The 22835-nt window shown below is 38.3% G+C and overlaps 4 protein-coding genes across 4 annotated transcripts; 2 read left to right on the top strand and 2 right to left on the bottom strand.

Moving 5' to 3' along the window:
- The first annotated feature begins 3232 nt into the window (after positions 1 to 3232).
- LOC141841752 (putative E3 ubiquitin-protein ligase RHC2A) lies at positions 3233 to 4752 on the top strand. Its single transcript, XM_074729951.1, has one exon. It carries the CDS (start codon positions 3445 to 3447, stop codon positions 4630 to 4632), a length of 1188 nt encoding a protein of 395 aa, XP_074586052.1. The 5' UTR covers positions 3233 to 3444; the 3' UTR covers positions 4633 to 4752.
- Positions 4753 to 7132: 2380 nt separating this feature from the next.
- LOC141838027 (expansin-A4-like) lies at positions 7133 to 8839 on the top strand. Its single transcript, XM_074725412.1, has 3 exons — positions 7133 to 7299; positions 7376 to 7688; positions 8130 to 8839. Exons 1-3 carry the CDS (start codon positions 7152 to 7154, stop codon positions 8437 to 8439), a joined length of 771 nt encoding a protein of 256 aa, XP_074581513.1. The 5' UTR covers positions 7133 to 7151; the 3' UTR covers positions 8440 to 8839.
- Positions 8840 to 12632: 3793 nt separating this feature from the next.
- Positions 12633 to 16935, bottom strand: LOC141840398 (uncharacterized). Its single transcript, XM_074728373.1, has 10 exons — positions 16768 to 16935; positions 16596 to 16671; positions 16420 to 16517; positions 16147 to 16248; positions 15945 to 16031; positions 15733 to 15849; positions 15375 to 15478; positions 13951 to 14090; positions 13303 to 13442; positions 12633 to 13208 (listed from the first exon to the last, which is right to left on the bottom strand). The coding sequence occupies exons 1-10, from the start codon at positions 16933 to 16935 to the stop codon at positions 13041 to 13043; spliced, it is 1200 nt and encodes a 399-aa protein (XP_074584474.1). The 3' UTR covers positions 12633 to 13040.
- A 1535-nt stretch (positions 16936 to 18470) lies between these two features.
- On the bottom strand, positions 18471 to 22007 carry LOC141840684 (E3 ubiquitin-protein ligase XB3-like). Its single transcript, XM_074728734.1, has 8 exons — positions 21659 to 22007; positions 21520 to 21579; positions 21353 to 21424; positions 21156 to 21277; positions 20918 to 21058; positions 20721 to 20828; positions 20122 to 20380; positions 18471 to 19444 (listed from the first exon to the last, which is right to left on the bottom strand). Exons 1-8 carry the CDS (start codon positions 21839 to 21841, stop codon positions 19076 to 19078), a joined length of 1314 nt encoding a protein of 437 aa, XP_074584835.1. The 5' UTR covers positions 21842 to 22007; the 3' UTR covers positions 18471 to 19075.
- Between the last annotated feature and the right edge of the window lie 828 nt (positions 22008 to 22835).

The raw sequence follows: 22835 nt of genomic DNA, 5'->3' as shown, positions 1-22835 counted from the left end.
CGTAAGACTTCATCTCCTTGGCCCTGGCAAAAGTTTTTCCGCAGGTCGATGTGGAAATTAAATTCCTTTCTCATAAGTATATAAACTCTCTCACAAGTATGAGAGACTTTCTCAACAACTTCACTTACTTTCTCTTTTGCATCTTTTTTTATCAATATTAATTTGAACATTGGAGTGGCTTACCGAGAATTTCTAACACCTATCTAACTCTCCTATTCAATCTCTCTTTAAGTTTCTTCAGCAACTACAGCAAAACTATACGTGAGTTGGATTCTTGTTGACTGATGACTTAATTGTCCACGATATCCAGTTGGAATAGTAGCGAAACTAATTAACCGAACCACTGCTATTCAAATTGATACTTTTATTTTTTGTTTGAAACTAATCCTAAAATAATCATCTTGTAAATAGGAATCGATTGTTAGTAAATTTACATTTCTAATTTTGTTTCGATGAACCAAGAAATTAGCAGAACTGTTTCATCTTGTTGCCCTCGTTGACATGAAGATCTTAAATATTAGGCGAATTTATAATTCTGATTCATAACTTCTAAAGTTGCTAAATGAAGGCATCAGTGTCACATAATTAATATTACTTGAATCAAATGTTAGTCTATGTTAAAATGAATAATTTAATAAAATTTAAAACATCACTAACATAATTTCAAAGGCAACACGATAATGATCAAGTGTTCAAAGGGCCAAACGGAGGATGCAACCGTGCATGCAGGAAATGGGGATTTGTCGAGTTCAGATTAATTACCACAATATTTAGTTACTCGATCGTATATCGTTATATTTCAGCACTCCCATTTAGAATTTTGCAGATTGTAAACCAGGGAAGAGTCACAAAAGTAATCTCGCAAAGGATCACGACGAATTCAGTGGCTGGATTTAATTTATCATCCATTCGAGGAGTGCGAAACTTATGGCCGTGCAGAAACTGAACAGCACAATTGGGGCAAAAATCTGCTGAATTAGGCTTTTAAATAAATACAAAATTAAGAATTACGTGATGAAAAAATAAACACAAACAGTTTTGATTTAATCCGGATTGTTTTACAGTTAGACAATATAGCATCATTCACAAATTAATATGAATACTCAAGTGTTAATTTATATATATGAACAATAATTGGTATAGAACTGAAGGAGAAATTTAAATGGCACAAAGTTACTTGGGCTGCATGCTTAAATTGGGTGTTGACCTACCAACATCCAAACTGAACTTTTAGTTGACTGCCATATATCTAGACCATCTATTGAGCTTTTGACTCGGATTAACAATCTAAATTGAACTTTTATTGGACTGCTTTCTAGACCATTTATTGAGTTTTTGATTGGCTGCTTATAAAGATTTGTTGACCATCTATATATATATATATATATATCGAGCTTTATTTAATTTGAATATCTAAAGCCCAAATATTGGTTTTTTTAGATAGCTTTTTCTAATGGATTTGCCGATTTCATCTGGATGTGAATCACTAACATGTCGACAATCTCGCCATTCAAATGAGACATACTGCATCGACAACAGTAAACAGTAAATTGAACTTTAATTAAGCTCCACATGCATATTTTTATTAATTAAGCTCCACATGCATATTTTTAATATCAGAAAACATAACTCGAAGCACTTCTTTAAACTAGAATTTTTTTCTCAAACTTTAATTAAAGCAATTCGGACTTGTATATATAAGAACAAGTCTGGGTTTTAGGATCGCCTGTTTGATCATTGGTTTCACTTGGTTATATGCATGTAATATATATTATATTGAGTTTTATTTTAAAAAGTTGAAAAAGGAAAACGTAAGGGATAAACGAAGAATATACGAATAGTTCAACCATGAGACGGCAGCTGATACACGAAGGAAATTTATTAATACTAGAGGTTTCTTCTATTCCAAGAAATGGTGGAAAAATCAATGAATCTAAATATCCATTTTATACGATTAATTAATCATTTGTTTTTTTAAACAATTAAAAGTCTAGCTTCATTTTATAGATGCCCCTAAGCTAAGTTATATATGCTTAACAACTGGTGTCCACTAGTTAGCAAGAGTTTGTCTTGTCGACAGATGGCCTGGACCCTTATTGATCCAATTACTATTTTTCAAGGGCTACCACAGGGTGGAATCCTCATCTCAACAAACTTAAAACATTCGAGTAGCATCCAGAGACGTATTTTTCAGCATTCTCAATCTGAGTCTCCTCCAGAGCTAGGCAAGATTGAGATGACATATAGAGTTGGAATTCCATCTCCCACCACCCCACTTAAGCTAAGAAATCATTCGGCAGTTTTTTAAGAAAACAAATTATGGAATTTGGAATAATTAACTTGTGAGTTTGTCATGGGCATCAGGACCACAATTTCCATGGCCTCAATGGCATCCCCAGGCATACAAAGCAAGCACTCGAGGGGATTTTAAAGCATGCCTTATCATCCATTCAAACAATCAATTAAAGCACAAAATTATGTCCATGTTTCGTTTATTGCACTTCAACACATGGCACTTTGATTTATTTCGATCCTGCAATTATTGAGGGCGAACGGAGATGAATCCAGAGGACAAACAAATTCTTGTTTAATAATTATTTCCAAGAAGGGAATTGGACAAGAGAAGAGGAAAAGTTAGGACGCAGCTTTCCGCTAGTGAACGTCCCAAGAAAGCTCCGTGCAGTTTCCCGGAAGATCTACTGTTTACTTTTTTTTTTTTTGTTGTCACTAGTTAATCAATTAGTTTTCTGACCGCTTCTTTGTTCCTTTCTTCTTGCTTGTGAGACCGCACACCAAAATCTGTGTTTTCTAGTATCCGGATTTACGGGATTTATGTGTTTTTCAAAATGAATTTTATTACTTTTTTAATTCCTTCCTCTACTGTAAGGACCTGCCGATATCCCAGACAATTACCTTCTTTCTCATTGGGGGCGACGCAGGGGATAGGGTGAATTGTGGGGCCTACAAATTGTTGGGTATACCTCTTCCAATTGGTCAATTCCTTTAATTTGACCCCGTGGCGCGGTCAATATAACGCAACCTGACGTGCGTCAAAAGTTTGAACGAATATGCTCTCACACGTGTATTTATTGCTAATGGCGATTACAGTGGGCGGAGGCATCCATATGATACCACGTCATCGTCACGCACGCGACTCTGACCCCATCAGTGCTTCGCTGAGCCCGCAATATAACCACGATTCTCAGCTGCGATTGTTAAGTCACGTACGTTTTCCACCTCCTCCGTTGTCAGTCCGATTCCGGGCGTTCGACTCCGCTGTCGAAGTGCCGGATCGAGAATTAGAATTTGGTGTCTTTTGTGTTTGAATTTGGAAAGTTGAGATTTTTGAGTTCGCAGATTGTTTGATTAGTGGGATTTCCCCGAAAGATTGGGTTTTCGGGGGGTTTTTTTGGAGAAAGCTCTGATCTTTTGCTTGTTAATTTGATGCCTTCTGCCATGGCGACGCCGTCTTCCTACTGGTGCTACTGCTGTAGACGGTTCGTTTACGTGTGGCCGCAGGATGCCATCGTCTGCCCCGACTGCGACGGCGGCTTCCTCGAGGAGGTCGACTCGCCGCCTCGACGTTTTCACTCTCCTGCAGAGAACCGCCGCCGCCGCCTTGTCCCCTCATCGCCTGGCTCTCCCGAGGACGGCAGTGATGGATCCGCCGCTGGCGGGTTCCCTCGCCAGTCTTCGGGCCTCAGATACCGCCGCCACCGCCGCACGTCGGTCCGCGATCGTTCTCCCTTCAACCCCATCATCGCCCTCCGCAGCCCATCCCGCAGCGGTGCCCGCAACTCCAGCACTAGTTTCGAGCTCTACTACGAAGATGGCATCGGATCTGGCCTCCGACCGTTGCCGGAAAGCATCTCGGATTTCCTGATGGGCTCTGGGTTCGACCGCCTGCTTGACCAGCTTGCACAGATCGAGATCAATGGCATGGGTAGCGGGAGGGGGTGCGACAACCCTCCGGCGTCGAAGGTCTCCATCGAGTCGATGCCCACGGTTGAAATCGTTGACGAACACATCGGAAAAGAGTGTCATTGCGCCATCTGCATGGATTCCTTCGAGCTCGGGGAGGAGGCCCGGGAGATGCCATGCAAACACATCTACCATAAAGATTGCATCTTGCCATGGCTATCGCTACGGAACTCATGCCCTGTATGCCGCCATGAGATGCCGACAGAAGTGCGGGGACACGATACGGCAATGGCGGAAGAGGATGAGACGACCGCTGCAGCCGGAAGCGAAGAGGAGACTTTGGGGCTCACGATATGGAGGCTCCCAGGTGGGGGCTTCGCGGTGGGAAGGTTCTCAGGGGGAAGGAGAGCAGGGGAAGTGCAGCTTCCCGCAGTTTACACTGAGATGGATGGGGCATTCAACAACAGTGGAGCCCCGAGAAGAGTATCATGGCCTGGAACGCCGACCAGGTCGAGGGAGAACGGTGGCATTCATCGAGCAGTTCGCAGTTTCTTCTCGTTTTTTGGGGTTTCACGATCATCTTCCTCTTCACGGCCGAGCTTAGAACCTCAATCTTCATTCCCTCACAGCCAAGGAAGGAGTTCAATTTTCAGGTGGCGCTCGAGAAGTAGAGACTCCAATTCGGAAGCAAATGCCAACGTGAATGCATAATGCAGAAGTTGGGAGTTTAATTTTTCAGATTCGTTTTGATTGTAAATATGTTCTTCAATTTGTTCGAAAGAATCATGTATAACTTCTGCGATGGAAGATCGAACACTTTGCAAGGCTCAATTCTTTTGCTCCTGGTGCCTACTTCGATTCATTTGCAGTGGCTTGATAATTCTACATCTTAATTGTGATAATTCAAGTAACTGAATCATAAATGGGTTGAAAATTCACTATCGATTGCATTTGATGAATATACTGCAACCGAAATTAAGATTTAACTATCTTTACTGATGAAATTAAACGTATTTCAGTTCTTGAATCCGTTGAGTTTGTTTAGAAGCTTGTGGAAATTTGCACAAATCATTCCCCTAACTTAAGGTCTCGCCCTATGACAGTGATATATATATATATATATATTTCAGCAGCTTGTCTCTCTTCTCCTCGTTCCATAGGCACTTCCTCATGGCGTTGACTATTCTAGGCTCTAGCCATAGACTGGTGGTTGCTCGGTGGACGTGAATGATTAAACCCCTGTCATTAGGGGCAATGAACATGGAGTTCTAACTGCTATGAGTATGAGCTATTGAGCTCACTGGTAAAGAAACGAGATGACTTGCAAGTTGCAACCACGAAAAAGATCAATATCATTCGATCAAAAACCTTGCCAATCAACTTCCAGAGGCTTGATTTAATTTGGATGCAGAAGGATTCCAAAGCAATGATTGATCAGTAAAGATGATTATTAAATTGCCACTCTTAGGTCAGCTCAAGTTTACACACTTTCAACAAAGAAAGGTTTCTAATAACTCTAGTTACAATAAAATAAACCACCGAAACCACTTTATTTACTATCATACTTACTCTCTGAAACTGCTCCGGTCTTAAGTTTGATACTCTGCTTATGCTTCTGAATATGGCATGCATATATGTGCAATTATAAATCCTAAAACAAATTCACATTTAATTCTGAAACAAATTCTGAATATGGCTTGTAAAGATGCTAAAAAAGTTAAAACTCACAAGATTACCAAAGAAAAAATTCACAAGGTTCCTGTGTGATATTGAAGCTGGAGGGATGGGATGGGATGGGCATGGACACGTGATGTGTTCTCCAATCGCATCATGCATGCTGCCATCAGACACAACAAGGTAAATATAATAAATCCATCTCTTTTGTCTTGTGAATTAACAATGTTATTGTGTGTTCAATATACATGCCAACCCTTTGCTTTTAGATTTTAAGCAGCTACAAATTCATGTATTTTTGTTTAAGAGAAGGAGGATTCGTCTGAAAGGAGTAGCTACTGCAGATTTCTAAATCAAAATTAACATGTAATTATAAAAGGAGTAATTTTTGTTTTAGGTTTTTGGGGTTTAGATATGATCGACTAACATGTAATTAAATCTGCAACGGTACTAGTAATCCCGATAAAAAGATTTTTTTGAAAAAATAAACTGGAAACAATAGTCGCGATCCTGTTGCATCTGGATTTGATGTCTAAATCTCTTTTGGTCTCTAGCCCTACCATTTAATGGTAGGACCCATCAAAGTTGGTGAATGATAGAGACCACTCCTCAGCTCCTTTTCTCAGACATTGCTTATGACTTCACTTTTTTCAGATAACAAAGTCAAAAAGAATACAATTCACGCAGGGATATTTCGCACAAACCAAATGTACAACGGAATCAACCACATGTGGATGATGATTGGAGTGAATCGCCTGCCTCATCTTTGGCTCGAGGATCCAACTCATCTATCGATTTACCTCCTCACAGATGATCATGAAGTCGAGGATCGGATCCACCTTTTTTTTGCATCCAACTCATCTAGTAATTTATTTAAAAATAAAATATTTTTTTTACTAGTAATTGAAATAATATTACATTTTATATATGTTTATCGTTTATCATCTTTTACAATATAATAACTTTTAATTTAATTTTAAGACCGAATGAATTTTAATATTAAAATAAAGGATAAAAAGTATTTTTATTGTGATGGAAGAGACAGCTAAAAGACCAAAATTAAATTGTGTCCATTGAATTTAATATTTAAAATTTACGTAGATCCCTGATCTTTATAAGATACCCGGAAGTTAAAAAGAGAAAAAAAATCTCAATAATACGAGGCCACTTGGCCACGTCGATGTGATCCGTCCAAGTAACGGATCGAAAATGGCAACTCCACAGTTTGTCCGACATTTTACGCGGCCCGAAGCCACAAACCGCGGCGCAACCCCGCCCGTTCCGTCTTCTTCCTCCACCTTACTGCCTGCCCTTCTCTACCTTCCCTGGCCTCTCGCTACACGACGACATCCACAGTCTCGCGATGGCCAACCTCCTTTAACGTAGCTCATCTCTCTGGGCCTGCCCTCCAGTTTTCACTTTAACTTTGTGCGCATTAAATATCTCCTCTGCTCTTGTTCTTTCTCACTCTTCACTTACCTCGCTCGCTTGCTTTTAAGTACGCCACCTTCCTCCCCACTTCCTCACCATTCCTCATTCAATTCTCCCTGCTTCTCATGGCAATGGCTGCATTGCTACCCGCTCTGGTGATGGCGTGCTCCGTTCTCCTGGCCGACGCTCGCATCCCAGGGGTATACTCCGGCGGCCCCTGGCAGACCGCCCACGCCACCTTCTACGGAGGTAGCGACGCCTCCGGAACCATGGGTATGCACATTTCTTATCCTTCCCCTGCATTCTCTAATTGCTTGATTATTTAATGAGTTTAAGGTGGCTGGTGCAGGAGGGGCGTGTGGGTACGGGAACTTGTACAGTGAGGGGTACGGGGTGGAGACGACGGCGCTGAGCACGGTGCTGTTCAACTCCGGGCAGAGCTGCGGGGCGTGTTTTGAGATCCAGTGCGCGGACGACCCGCGGTCGTGCAAGGGCGGCAGCATCGTCATTACGGCCACCAACTTCTGCCCACCCAATTACGCGCTGCCCTCCGACAATGGTGGCTGGTGTAACCCGCCTCGCCCGCACTTCGACCTCGCCATGCCCATGTTCCTCAAGATCGCCGAGTACCGCGCCGGTATTGTTCCCGTCTCCTACCGCCGGTAATATATACCACATCTCATCCTTGCTCTGTTTTTTTTTTCCCGTTGCGCACTTAGTTTGAAGGTTAATAATCAATAAAATTGTTTTAAAGAAAGACACTACAAATAAAAAGACACAAACAAAAAGAAGCTAACATGCCATGACTGGTGCAGTGCGGTAGTTCTTAATGGTCCCTCTTGTTGACCACATGGCATGTTTGCCAACCACTGCCCAGTCCCCATCAGCCATCAAATCTCCTATTTTCTCCCGCCCGTGAACTGTTGCTCCACTCGGCCATTAATTCACGCGTTCTTAAGTTCTAACACCACGGCGAACATGGGATGCCGACCTCGTGACAGCCGCATGTGTCATGAGCAGGCGACTTGCCCCACTTCCTTTCTGCACTCGCAACAGTTTGACGAATTGTCAAAGAGAAACTGACCTGATGTCTGCAATGGCAGGGTACCGTGCCGGAAGACCAGTGGCATCCGCTTCACCGTCAACGGTCATATGTACTTCAACCTGGTGCTGATCACCAACGTGGCCGGCGCAGGCGACATCGTCCGCGCCAGCGTTAAAGGGTCACGCACCGGATGGATGCCCATGTCACGCAACTGGGGCCAGAACTGGCAGTCCAACGCCGATTTGGTCGGCCAGGCTCTCTCCTTCCGCGTCACCAGCAGCGACCGACGCACATCCACCTCCTGGAACATCGCCCCGGCCAACTGGCAGTTCGGCCAGACTTTCACCGGCAAGAACTTTAGAGTCTAGCCTAGTCTTTCTGCGCCAATTCGCCGAACACCTTGATTACATCCGTCTTGGTGTTGCTACAACTTTGCCTCGTCTTATTTTTACTCGCCCGGCGCCAATTCCTCAGTCTAAGTAGAAGACAAGAGCCAAGAATATGCTATATTTTACTTGAGCCCCAAAATAAGGTCTGTAACGGTGCTATCTACTACTACTAGTGGTGGTGGTACAAGCAGCAACAGCTGAAGTGGCTGCAGATCAAAATGGTTCATGTAGCCCGCAGCTGCTTAATTAATATATATCATTGTGATTGTAAGTTCTAATTCGATACCTTTCGTCTAAGGTCTAAGCTCATGTTTCTAGCTCTTAAAATCGGTAATTAATGTGAATAAGATTGAGCAAACTAAATGCCGTCTTTTCTGGTTCCCAGTGGAAATGACGAGTTATATATCATAGTGGACGATTGAAGTGTTGATATTTTTTTTTCATTTGTGTACTAGTTTGAGAGGACTCAGGAGTAGGTCATTGGGCGGTGTTCACCGGTGAATCTTAGCAACTGGTCAGTGTTTGACATTGAGCTCAGTAGGCGACATCGAGGCAGGCCTTGGTGCCCAACGTCCTGGGGAAGAGCTCTATAGGCGACGTCACGCCACGGCAAGGCTCAACAGGCGATGTCATGCCAAGTGGAACCAAACCTTGAAGGAGACGATAATGCCTTCGCGTTTCTATGATCTGTTTTACTTTCTTTCCTCTTGATCTACAAAGAGAAGGTAAAGAAATCGAGTGGAATTGAATCATTCCCGCTCTCTTCGTCTCGCCACTCTTTCTCTCCACTACTTATCATTTCGTCATCAGCAAAACATATCTTAAAAATCAATAAAATAAATAAATAAAATTGAAAGAACTCTGATGAATTAAGTCTGGTGTTGATCATGGGCCATGCCGCCATGGTTGTAGTTTTTTCTGCTTTAAAGTACTTTTCTAATCCACCGACTCGAGGCCAGCCAGCTTGCGTACTGTACTGAAGAGATTCTAATGTGCCAGCCACTACACAGATCATGGTTGTCTCTCGATGAAGCTTCCTGCGCTCGTGATCATATTAGTATATTCATTTCACTGAATATTGCTTTTAGATTTTTTTTTTTTTTTAGAAGCTTGAGCAGTTGGGCGTGCCAAAATTTAAGATTTTTAAAAAGTATTATTAATTTTTTCAAATTTATCTCCTTTAAAATGTTATAGTTATCTTTTCTTCTTCGACCTTTATGTGGAAACATAAATAAATGGAGAATTTAAAGATTCATACGAGTTACCAATAGTTGTGTGACATCGTAGTTAAATTTTAATTAAGCAAAGTTCCGAACAGAAACTGGACGAAGTCGATGTATCCTTTGCTTCATCAAAGTTTTAACCAAGAATTGTTACTACGAGAGTTGGCCAAGTAACCATTATGAAGAGGCTAAAGGAATTTTCCATGGAGCTACCGAACCTACGTTCAGAAATTTCTACTGTAACTAAAATTTGATCAGTAATTCCCACCCCAGTTAAAGGCATATATCTCAACAAGTCGCTTAATTTACACAAACAAATTAAAAAGACATGTATTATGTTTTATTTTTATTTTATATATCATTGTTTTGTGCTTACAAACTGTTCATGTAATATGATTTTGGTATTTGCTTGTGACAAATAGATCAGATTTGAATTGATAGGAAAAACTGCTTATTTTTTAATATTAATTATAAACTCAACGTTTATCATCTTTTCCCTTATTTTGATTTTAATTGATGATATTTATTTCCTCCTTCCCTCTTTCACATTCCTTGCAATCGGATTTAAGAAAAGAATTTGCATATTAATTCATCATATATACTCGACTTAAAATTCCTAAGGTTAAATCATCATTATAATTTTCTAAAATAGTAAAATTCTTCATTAGGTTGTAATTAATCATGTTGAATAATACTGCAAACGTACTTGACGTCTTTATTCAGACCTAAAATCAAACTCATAATTTTAAATCATACTTTTTTGGAGGCGTATAACAGTACTCAATGATAGCTGTACTACATTTTATGACGAGCTCATGCTCCCTTGGATTCCAACCTCGATCGATTATTTGATCTCACTGTATCTCTGTGCGTGGAGTAGAGCCTGTCTAATATAAAGATCGGAATTACACATAAACTGAATGACAAACTTGGAAGCTATATATATATATATATATATATATATATATTTTATTATAGGAAGATTAATTTAATCAGACAACAATATCCTCGTCCAGAGATGGCACCCAGTGGCCGATCGATAGCTTACGTTCACAACCTACCTGTCTCATTAGTCATTTCCCACATGAATACTCCTCTGAGCTCTACAGTGGTAGATGGACCGCCCTGCAGTAACTCAAACCGCCATCCCATGTGCCTTTATTGATAGCATCCTCAGGCCTCACACACAGCAGTCTCCAGAATCCAGCTGTGAATGATCTCGAGTCCAGACACACATACAGTTTGCCTCAAAATTAACATTATTTTGTACTTTCTTTTCTTTATTTTTTTGGACTTGGACACAAATTACGACGGCAATGACCTCGTAAATGAAGTTAGTCAGCCATGGGAGAAGAAACGTCATTGGAGCCAGGGACCTAGAGAAAAGGCAGCATCGCGAATAGTCTGGCTTTGATTTGCTCAAGTCAATGATTGAGCTAAGTGACGATAGATTTGACAAGGAGAGTAAATATATAAACAAACAATATAATGTCCGTTTACTTTATATTTGTAACGAATCTTTGTGGATCGTGCTCACATGTTGCGGTTGAAATCAGTGATGTACGATTGATAAAATTAATTGCCTCGCCATGGAGGTGGCTCGACTACTGTTTGTTTCTCCAGTTGGTTCCGTTCCCGCTCGTCAAATTATGAGCAAGCCATGTCCTGATTGATCCTTGGTTGGAAAATTAGGCCAAACGTAAGAGCAGCAGCAGTAGCAGAAGCAGTCAGTAATGAGGGCAGTGCATGTGCAATGCATTGGTGTTTATGGCAGCGATTTGAGCAAGTGCATGTGCAACATGGAGACGTCTTCAGATATGGGACCAGCAGGATGACTGATGTAGACTGGATAAGCTAAAGCAGGGCGAACAATTATGATTAAGGGAAATTAGAAACGAATATAGTGATAACCGGGAACAAATTAGTGTTTTGAGGCATTGGAATTCAGAGGTAGCTAGCACATGGAGTGTACTCCACATTTAAATATCGCTAGTGCAATGAATTTCTCCGGGATTTCGTATTGACAAGAGTTTTATGCACTGGACTTTCCTTTTATTGCAATGAACTTGTAGCTTAAAAAATAAAATGTATTCAAGAGCAAATTGTTGATTCAAAGATAGTGAAGCTAGAAAAAATTACTATATGTTAGAACGAGCGATTCGAAGTTATTGAGCTAGTCTAACCAGTAAGTGCACCTTCAAGGACCACGTCAAGAAGATTGACCGTGTGAAGGATGATAGATCAATTCATTCAGATAAAATCATTTTTCTTTCTAAGATTTTTGGCATCCAAGGTTCTCAGCAATTGCAATGTTTTCCTTGTATGTCCGGACATCACTGTTTCTTTCAATATCAATGATGCATCGAGCTTGTGCTTACGTTTCAGTGGCAAATTAATGAACAGCTCCAAACCATGCCTAATTTCTGTCTTAGTTGAGGCAAGTTCTCTGAACCTTTGGTTATCACAGTCAAGATAAACTGCTAAGAAACTGGTTTTACGCTCAACTTGTTAAACAGGGTGACTGCATTTCTACAATGAAAATCCAGCATTAGTTTAAGGTAGTGATCGCACGATGAAAGCCCCAAAGTCTGTATTCAGTGTTATTTTATCGAAGATATTTACTGAACTGACTGTTGATCTGCTACCTAACATAGAGAAAACAAAGTTCTGGAATTCATTCGTGGTCTACGGATATCAAATATACTTTTGCATGTAAACAAGACTCTCTCCTGTGTAGAGATTCAATGTTCATCGAGTCGTATTTAATTCATTGTCATAATGCAGCAGCACAAGTCAGAAGAGTGAGAAAGACGGATTTGGTAAACTTATATCAACTTGTAGTAAATTCATTTCTGATTATTGTGATGGTTTAATTGTCATTTCCAATAGCTGCATTCTGTGTACTTAACAAGAGGGTAGAACCACAATCAATTTTACGTTCCAATTTCTTACAATAGAGACAGATGATAAGCTGGCCAAGTTGCATAAGGAATGAAGCGAATTTCTTGATGCAGCAACAATATTTGTTTAATTTGGCGTTGTTTGAAACAGCAACAAAGAAGGAGAGAGAGATATTGTACACCGCAATCTCGAGTTAGTTTGCCCAAGGACATTATAAGCTTCAAACAGCGGATAGGCAACACCTATAATCTTCAAGTTGGCTCTGCTTCGAAGATAATTTGTTCTATTATTTTCACCATCGAACGAGCCTCGTTGACCACTGTCCGTTATCCGGTTTCTCGTTGCTCTCTTCAAAGAATAAACTTAACTGTCTACCATCTTATGTTAACGTTGCCATTCTGTATGTCCTCAACAAGTAGGAATCCCTATAATCGATCCAGAGCAGATTCCATTCCATCAAGTGGCCATCAGTTGAGGCTCCGCCAGTACTGTCTGGTCAACTATTGGAGTCTTTTGATGTTGATTTCGTAGTTGCCCACAAGCTGCACTCGCGTCGAGCCCACGTGTCTGCCGAACGCTGACAGTTATTCTCTTGGATTCAAGTGCTGCCACAAAAGCCAATACCTGCCAATAACATTGCATAGCAACGTTGATTATGTCAACTTCCTCAGTAATCAACATAAATCGGCATATTTGGGATGAGAAATCTGGAGCTCACAGTTTTCTTGTAGGGTCTTCTATATTCAGAACCTTCGATAGGATTGAAAGGGATCAGATTCACATGATAACCACGACCACATGATGTATGAAGCAGTTCAGCAAGTTCTACTGCATGCTCTGTTCCATCATTTATCCCAGCTGCATCATAAAAGAATGAAGAAATACAGTAACAAAGCATTAAATTAGCTTAATAAATCAGTAGACATCCAATTTTGTTATAAACGTATGAGTGTTTATTATTTAATTCAACAGAAATACTTTTTGATTCGATTTAATGAATTTATTATTATAGTTTAGTTTGGTCTTTCTTTTTTTTCCAAAATCAGTTTGAATTAAAAATCAAAATATTAATTTATAATGTTTTCATTTATAAAAATTGATATATGGTACTATTCTTTAGGTTCCAACTAAAAAGCATAAATTTTTACTCTAATACCTTATATGATAAAACGAATTACTTAGCCCTTTGTATTCTCATTTTAATTCTATCCATTATCATATAAGATGCTTCATTGAAAAAAAAAACTCTTTTGGCTTAGTTTGATTATGAAAATAAAACAAGAAAAAACTTTGATTTATCATAATTTGATTTTGTGACTTTTGGTTTGAAGCGAATGAACACCCTATATAAATGTAAATCATATACCTAAAAGTGTATATTCGAAGGTTACTCTGCGTCTAGTTTCAGAAAAATAATGCTTGCAGTCATCCAAAAGTGCATCCAATGGGTAAGACTTTGCACTGGGGACTATTGTTTCCCGAAGCTTCTGGTTAGGCGCATGCAAGCTGAAAGCCCAAAATCAATCAGCAATCCAAAGAGACTGAAACGTAAATAAGCTCAGTTTCATACTGCGTAGCTATACAAAGCCAATGTGATATAACAATAAGATCAAAGTACTACTACACCAACAGCCAAGATGTATATCTCAACTATTTAGAGTCCGCTAAGTGAATTTTTTATCTACTATTGAGCTCTGTATAAGATATATTATTAGTGATAGGTCGACTAGACCTCTTTTAATTTATTCCTTTTAGTTGTGCAGTTTTTCTGTTTAAGCTGAGAGCACTGTTACAAGCCACCAGTTTTCAAAATCTATACTACATCTAAGGGAATCTACAACTTGCAAACTTAGGCAACTTAGCAGTCACAATATATATTATTCAGCAATTGCAACTAAAATCTACCTTTTATTATCAATTATGTGATAGGTGTTCAAAGAACTGAGTAAAATATCCATCATATGAAAACATGTGATCACATATTTCTGCTAGTATTGTTTGGATAATTTTGCTTATTTTGAGAAGGTGAAATATTATGTATATTTAGCAAAGACATTTTAGATTTGATTGGAAGTATTGTTTACTTTACCTTCTATTTCATGTATTGTTTAGATAATTCTGCTTATTTTGAGAAGGTGAAATATTATGTATATTTAGCAAAGACATTTTAGATTTGATTGGAAGTATTGTTTACTTTACCTTCTATTTCATGTACTTCCCTGAATCATCCTTAGCCTGCTACAGGTTATGAATTCAGCAAACTTAACAACATAATACATAAAAATCTTCATCCTAAATAAGCAAGATTCTCTTTAATATTTATACTCTTTTAACTTTCTCAATCAAGTAGTTGGCCGCCATCGCATGAGTTCTTTTTTTCTGCTTACACCTTTGACTCTTCTGGTAGCTCTAATTAGCACAACTTATCTGTCATCTTTAAATACTTCTATACCATCTTTAGTTTTTGTTTTGTAAATTTTTTTTATCACCAATCAAAGCTAACACAAGATCAATGTAATAATAAACCTAAAATTATTTTATATATAAACAAATGTTTTAATGTCTTTAATAAACTAATACTAATTAATGCTACAGCACCAATATAGGCATATACCATGAATAGTGTAGTTTTTTTTTTCTTTTTTTGTTTTGCCAGGCCTGCAACGCTGAGATGTAGTTCAACTGTAAAGACAATTACGGTAAAGACATCTAGGGTTCTTTCAAAGGTAGACAACTTCTCCATCTGAAGGAAAATTACATACAAATTAGGGTTGATTGTTTCGATTGTACCTCACAGCCAACGTAGACTGGAGTTTGTGCTGAGAGAGCATCTTGATAGTGTTTGGTACACCAACTGTTGATATTGTCATCATCCTTTGCCCAATTTGTATGTCCTAGAGAGATTCCGAAATTAATATAACAGAGAAGAAAAAAAGGAGCATAAGCAACATACAGCCAATCAAGATATGTACTTAAACTGTGCATTTTGGAACTAAAAAAATATTGCGATTGAACTAATACAATGAAGAGAACTAAAATATGTCTAAGGAATCACATTTAGTTTTACCTAATGATAGATAATTTAATATAATGTATTGGATATTTCTCATTGCTGTTAACTGTAAAGTCAATGACAAAAGGACCAAACCTTATTAAGGCATGTGTGTGCTTCCAGAACCGACCTCAGGTTTAACATAGGTTCACCCATTCCCATGAACACAACATTTGAGACCCTATGTTTGAAGAGATCTTCAATGGCTAATACCTGAATCCATAACGTAGTAAGCTAAAGTTCAATAAGCAAGCACTAGAAATATTTCTCAAGATAAATTATGTAGAGCAAAGCCAGATCAGGGAAACCTGCTCAACAATCTCATGTCTTTGGAGATTCCTTGAGTAGCCACCCTTTCCAGTAGCACAAAATGAGCAACGCAAGGGGCAGCCGACCTATGTCATTCAACAACGCAAATGAACAGAAGAAAACCTTGAACACAGAACTAATTCTCTTGATCCCGATGTTGAACACAGAACCAAGGAAACAACATGAAGATGCACCTTATACCTGTGATGAGACACAAGCAGTTAAGCGGAGGGAACCATTGTCATCTTTAACAGGTATTCCTACAGTTTCAATCAATCTGTTATCTTCCAACTTTATAAGAATCTGCAAGTTCCAAATGAGAAGCTCAGTCAACAGAAGATACAACGTGAAGAACACTGTAACCTTGAGAATTCCGTAATACTTGACGTTTAATTGAAGAGTTCGAATGACTTGAATACGAGTTGGATTAATTCAAAATTGAAGGGGAAAGAGAATAGATGAAGGCATTGTCACCTTCAGAGTGCCATCAGCTGCAGAAACTACATGATGAGCGGGGGATCTCCCAACTCTCCACCCAGCTTCCTTTAGACTATCTCGAAATGATTGAGGCACTGGATACAATACAACCAAAATAACAAATTTAGGATTCAGAAAATGGAAATTGAGATCATTTCAACCAAGACGCTCACAGTGGTTGAAGTCCTGGATTTCCTTCGCCTTGATTTTGTACAGTTGATCATGCATCTGCTTCCCTCGATAACTTTTCTGCGAAAAACGACCCACGATAAGGAAAAGAAAACACAACGAAGTTTCACAGTGGGGAATAAAAACAAACAGGAAGCGGGCTTCGACTCAGCGTACCTGACCGAACTCGAGGGCTAGCTGGCGGAGTTCCGGCTCGGACAAACCGAGGAGGATACGGGATTCAGATTGAACCAAGCGCACCGGAGTAGGAGAGGCGACGGTTGCGGCCGCCCGGAAGCCCAGGACGCGAGCAAGCGGGGCGGAGTTGTGAAGGACGGCCGCCATGGCTGTAGCCTAATGAACGAAGAAAGGCATGCGGATAACGAGTCATTCTAGGACTCGTGAGGGATGCCTCATTTTGGGCTTTGATTGGGCCTTGTATGTCTAAATAGGCCCAGATCCTTGCCCTCATGTGGAATTCAATTTGGACAACTAGTCCCCATATGCATTTTTTTTTCTTCTTTCTGTTTTTTAAATCTAATCTAATCATATTATGTACTATAAGAGCAACTCCAACCCATCCCAAAAACCCAAATTTAGAGTAAAAATTACACCAATTGTCTCCAACCAATACCCCAACCAGGTGATGCATCATCCCAAATTTGGTGATGCACTGTATTTATTTTTTTTATTTATTATTATTATATTATATAATTAAAAATAAATATAAATATAAATATAAAACAATATATATTATTGTATTTAAAAATAAATATAATATATATTATTAAATATCATAAATAAAAATAAATTTATAATTATTATTTTAATTATTAATTATTTATTATAAATATAAATTAAATGTATATAACACCCTATTTTAATTTTATTATGCATATTTATAATGATTTAATTTATTATAAATTTTATTTATAATATATTTAATATATTTTAATTATAATTATATTTATACATTATTTAATTAATTTTAAAACATATATAATAAAAAATGTAAAAATTTAATATGCATAAATGTAATAAATATTAATTTTAAATATAATAATAAATTATAAATTTATAATTATAAATATTATTAAAAATATTAAAAATAAAAATCATGTAATAAATATTAAAAATAAAAATCATAATAATTATAAATTTAAAATTTTAACTTATTAAATATAAATAAAATATTAATTTTAAATATAATAATTATCATAAATTGATTATTAAATTAAAATATATATCGATAATTAAATTATGAATAAATGAATAAAAATAAATAGAATATTCTAAAGAATATTCCTTTTTGGTGTAAAATGGTGTGAGTGGGTTAGAGTTGAAATAGTGTTTGGTGTTGAAATTGCACCATTTTGGTGTGAAAATGACATCAAATTTGGTGATATGGGTTGGAGATGGTCTAATCATATTATTCCATTCCTTAGATTTTGTAATATTGGTGTGTATATTTAGTGGTGCTTGTCGTATGATATTATCAGTAAAAGATTCTACCTTAATTTGTAATATAATATACATTTCTAACATTGTTATTAAATACTGCTGATTATATTTACACCAAAATACAATTAATTTATGTATGATTTTGATCATTTTTTTTATCAAGAAACAAATCTCTGAATTTTTAAATGAATTAGGAAGATAGGAAAAGTAGAATTGATATCGTTTAGCTGTTGGTTATGTGTGGGACGGCAATAAGATGTTCTAACTTCTAGCTGAGATATTTTGTCACAACACTCAATTATGCGAGTCTTTGACTTCTTTATCTCAATCTGGCATCTTTTCCAGCAACAAACTGGATCCATAAAACGAAAAACAAATTGCAAATGCAGTCACACAGGTGTTGGGACACATGGAACAAGTTGAATAAAAAAGGAGAGTGCAAGTAAATCTGATCAAATTAATAAAGAGTTCACACTGACAAAGAAGATGCCAAGTCTCATACAGCTTGAAGACATACGTGTTCCTTAAAACAAGAGATGCACACTAAATCCACAGTCAGCAAGTAGCAATAGGTGCTTGACCATATGGGGCATGCCAGAGTGACGTTACAACTGACAATAAGCTCGTATAATTGAAAGAGAGTACCACGTTCAATAGAAGAGAACTGAGCCAGTGGAACCCATCTGCCATGCGCAATTGCATCGAAGCAGTCACATGATAGCCAGCATCCAAAAGACTCTGCTCTCAATCAGTGTGCCCATGTACACTGAATCACTAATTGACGCATTCCACATTTAACTAGGATAAGAATGCACTAACAGCGTTTCTTCCGATCAGTAGACATAACGTGTAGCTCAAAAAACAAAGCACTAACCAACACAAAGCTCGCGGAGGATTAATTATATTTTACTAGTGATTCAGAAGAACACAAGTTGGACCTGCCTCAGCCTCATCTCCTTCATTCCAACAACCTTATTCTTATTTTTCTTCCTAGTAACCTAGTGAACGGCCATAATCCATAATTCTAAAGTTTGTCCACAATGTCACTCCTATCAATTAGTCTTCCAAATGACCCCATAGCTGAAGGCAGAGTTTTGAAGCTGCTAGTACCCTCGCTGCAACTCTGGGTCCTCCTCGGCTTCCTGTGCTTTGAAGTCTTTGATGTGTTGTCGTGGATTTCATCATCGTTATCCTTGATGGTTGCGAGCTTAGATATGTTGCTACGGCAAAAGGGGCAAGTAGGTGATGGCAAGCACAAGGTCGCGGGATGATTCGGCTTCTTGTAGCAGCACAAGGCAAGTGTACAGTAGGAACACATCTGATGCCTACAGTCTTGGACCTCGATAGTGCAAATTCGGTCGAAGCAGATTGAACAGATATCGATGTCGTTGTTCTGCAATAACCAATATTTTATAAATTTGTCTATGTTCCTGGAAGAATAATAACATCGGAGAACTAAGTTTTCTATAATGTTACGTAAGGTTAAAGGCTCTAAAGGTTCAAACAAACAATGCCAAGTGTTTTTTAGATGTGCCTTTGTCAGGTGAGCTGGATGTCAGTTTTAGATAGCTAGGTTTGAGTAGTCATCTCATGGATTGCTTTGAAACCTGAGGTTTATAGTCCAAACCTGGAAGGACAAGAATAACGAGTAACATCATAGTGTCATGGTTTACGCATTTTTTGTACAAATTTTCAAGTATAAGAACAAGGACAAGTAACACAATCTACCGCAAGATTGGACAATGAACTACAAAGATAAAATGCCTCGCATGATTAAAGTAGTGTACAGAAAGTTACTTTTATATCAAGAATGACTTTGCCAGTTGACAATACACTTGAAGCGCAACTCAGTTTCATATTTACTCATCTGAGGCAATATCGATGCAAAAATTATTCAAGCAAACCACTTATGCCACCTTAAACCTACTACTAAAATGCAGAGGAAAATCTGACATTCTAGTGAAATACTTTTTGCTGGAAATCGAAATGACGTTGCAGTAATTATCAAGTAAGAGTTGTCGGATCATGCAACAAAGCAGTACTGAAAAGAAAAGGGGGAAGATATAGTACCTCAGAAAAATCATCATCAAACGTTTTATCTGAATGAGCAGGAGATGTCGATGATCGTGTTGTTGCTTTCAGGATCTTCATTTCCCTTTCTCTGTTACTCTCCATCAGAGTTGCCTCCAGTAGAGCTTTCGTGCCTGGGTCAAGTTCACTGATAAACTTTAATGCAGAAGGCCAAACTAGAGGCTCTGCTGCAGATGGGTTAAGTAGAGCTGCACACGCGCCATGATTTTGCTTCAATGCAACCTCATATGGTAGTCTCCTGTAACAATGACCAGCATTGGATCTATGAATTGAAATTAATAAAAAAAACAAACACAACTATCTCGAGAACATCAAAGAGAATGGAGAGGTAATTTGGACTAATTTAGCTTCCGAAGTTTTTCTACATGTTATCCTAAGTTTTTGATATAACTCTATAATAATGCACACTACACCCACTGATTCCATTTGATCAAAAACATATGATATATGATAGAAGACACGAAGATAGGATAATTTTTTGAACTAATTTAGCTAATGGTTTACTCATGAAACATTTTTCCAGCGAAGGAGCACAATGATCAATCAAGGAAGATAAAGTCTAATCTGGAATCAGTTACCCTGATGCATCCCTTTGAAGCCGATCAGCGCCCCGTGCAAGCAATTCACGAACACAGTCCAAATTTCCCCCACGAGCTGCAAAGTGAAGCGGCGTGCTTCCAGGAAAACTGCAAACTGGGATCTCTTGAGCTCACAGCCAAATGAAAATCTGGACTCTGAATCAAGAAGAAGAGCTTAATAGTAGTGTATGAATTACCCATATCGGCCAGTTGAAGCACAGACGAGAGCTCCACATTCTAAAAGAATATGGACACAGTTGGGCCATCTTTGACTGGAAGCGAGGTGCAAGGGCGTTGCCCCTGTGCCATCTCTCAAGTTCACAAACCGCGCGAAACCCCTGAAAATTCAATACACCAGCAAATAACCAAGTTTAACTTTTTGATCCATTCATCCATATAGAAAACCAAGAACTGGTGGATCCTTCGTGAACTTACCAAGAACCGGTAAGTTGTGAGGATTTGGCTGCCGACAAAATGGCCTGCAAACAATCTGAGTGGCCATAGTAAGTAGCATAGTGCAGGCATGTTCTTCCATTCACTGAATCAAACATCAAGATCTAACCACGTAGGAGTAATTAGAAATAACAATCCGAAAAATAGAAAATTTTGACAGAAAAAAGTAAGTTGCTCACATTTGCCCCTGAACCGAGTAGCTTTTGTACACATTCTATCTTTCCATGCATCGCAGCCAGCATCAGTGGTGTCTAATTTTACAAGAAGATCCACAACGATTGAGATCTTCCGAAACAACTTTGCGTTAAAAAAAAAAGGAAATCCCATTAATCATGCAGTTCTGCACCTGTTTATCTCGATTCACGACATTGGGAGTCACAGATCGACCCAGAAGCGCTGATAAAACCTGCAAAATACAACGCGAATTAAAAACGAAAACCCCCTTAAACTGGCACAGAGAAAAGAGGGGGAGGGGATGGCCTCACCTCGACGCGGCCATTGGCAGCGGCGATGTGGAGCGCGGATAGACGGTCGTAGATGGTGGTGCGGTGCAGCAGAGCTGGGTCATCCCTAAGGAAGCAGTCTACCACTTCCAATTTACCGGCTTGGACTGCCGAGAAAAAGTCATGCTCGTAGCTCGATCTGGCGCAGCTCACACCCTGACCCATCTCCGCCCTACCTCCCCGAACTCCGACTGCCCACCGGAGCGCGGCGTAGTTGCGCCGCCGGTGAACGGAGGTGAGGCCGTGAGGGGTAGGTGGAGGCTATGGAGGAGGGGAAGAGGGCCTCAAGGAAGTAGCATTCTTGGTCTTCGATTGAGGCTTGAGCCTGCCTTTATTTTTTTCACGGCTGCATTGACGATGAACACGGTAATAATGAATGGGTTTATTAATAAATTATATATATTTTTTCAGCAATCGAAAATTTTAGCTTTCAGCTCATGCCTATTTTTTATTTTACTATTCCAATTTTCTTTCATTTTTAATAAGATATTTCGAATTTCAATTGTTCATAGAACTGTTTTATAAACTTTTTTTTAGTGATACTTATTTCTAGCTGAAATATTTTCTTAATAAGTTCTGTTTGCTTAAAACAATTCTATAAACTCTTTAAAAGCTCTTTTTTTAATTAAAACAAAATTTTCAGAAAAATGTTAAAATCTTCTCAAAAGATCATAAATTAATCAAATCAAGATGTGATTAGGCTAAATCGAAATAGTTTTTAAAAATTCACCTAGGGATATTTTTTTTAAAAATGTAAAATTAAAATATTTTATTAACTAACCATGATTAAATTATTAAAATCAAAGATGCACGTGGAAGACTGAATAAAGATGATTTTTTTTTAAAAAAAACTGTATGTCGAAGTAATTAAAATAATTGTTTCTATTACTATAATAAAATATCTCATTTTTTTATAATCATTTAACACAATGTCTTATGCTTAAATTCTAAAATCTCGACTTAGGTTATAATTCACATAAAGATATTAGAGATGCTTAATAACTTTAGTTGATCATCGCAAATACATTTTTAAAATTTTAAAGGAACATTAGTGAATGGATGGGCCATACTATTTATGAATTTTATGACAAAAAAAAACATGTTTATGGTCGTGAATTCTTTTAAATTGAGTCAATTTTGAATTTAATTCCTGGCTCCC

This window comes from Curcuma longa, chromosome 11 (genome assembly GCF_044706935.1).
Source record: "Curcuma longa cultivar G26 ecotype Majalengka, Jawa Barat chromosome 11, ITB_CL_G26_1.1, whole genome shotgun sequence".
Classification (NCBI taxonomy): domain Eukaryota; kingdom Viridiplantae; phylum Streptophyta; class Magnoliopsida; order Zingiberales; family Zingiberaceae; genus Curcuma; species Curcuma longa.
This window is presented reverse-complemented; position numbering and strand designations above follow the sequence as displayed.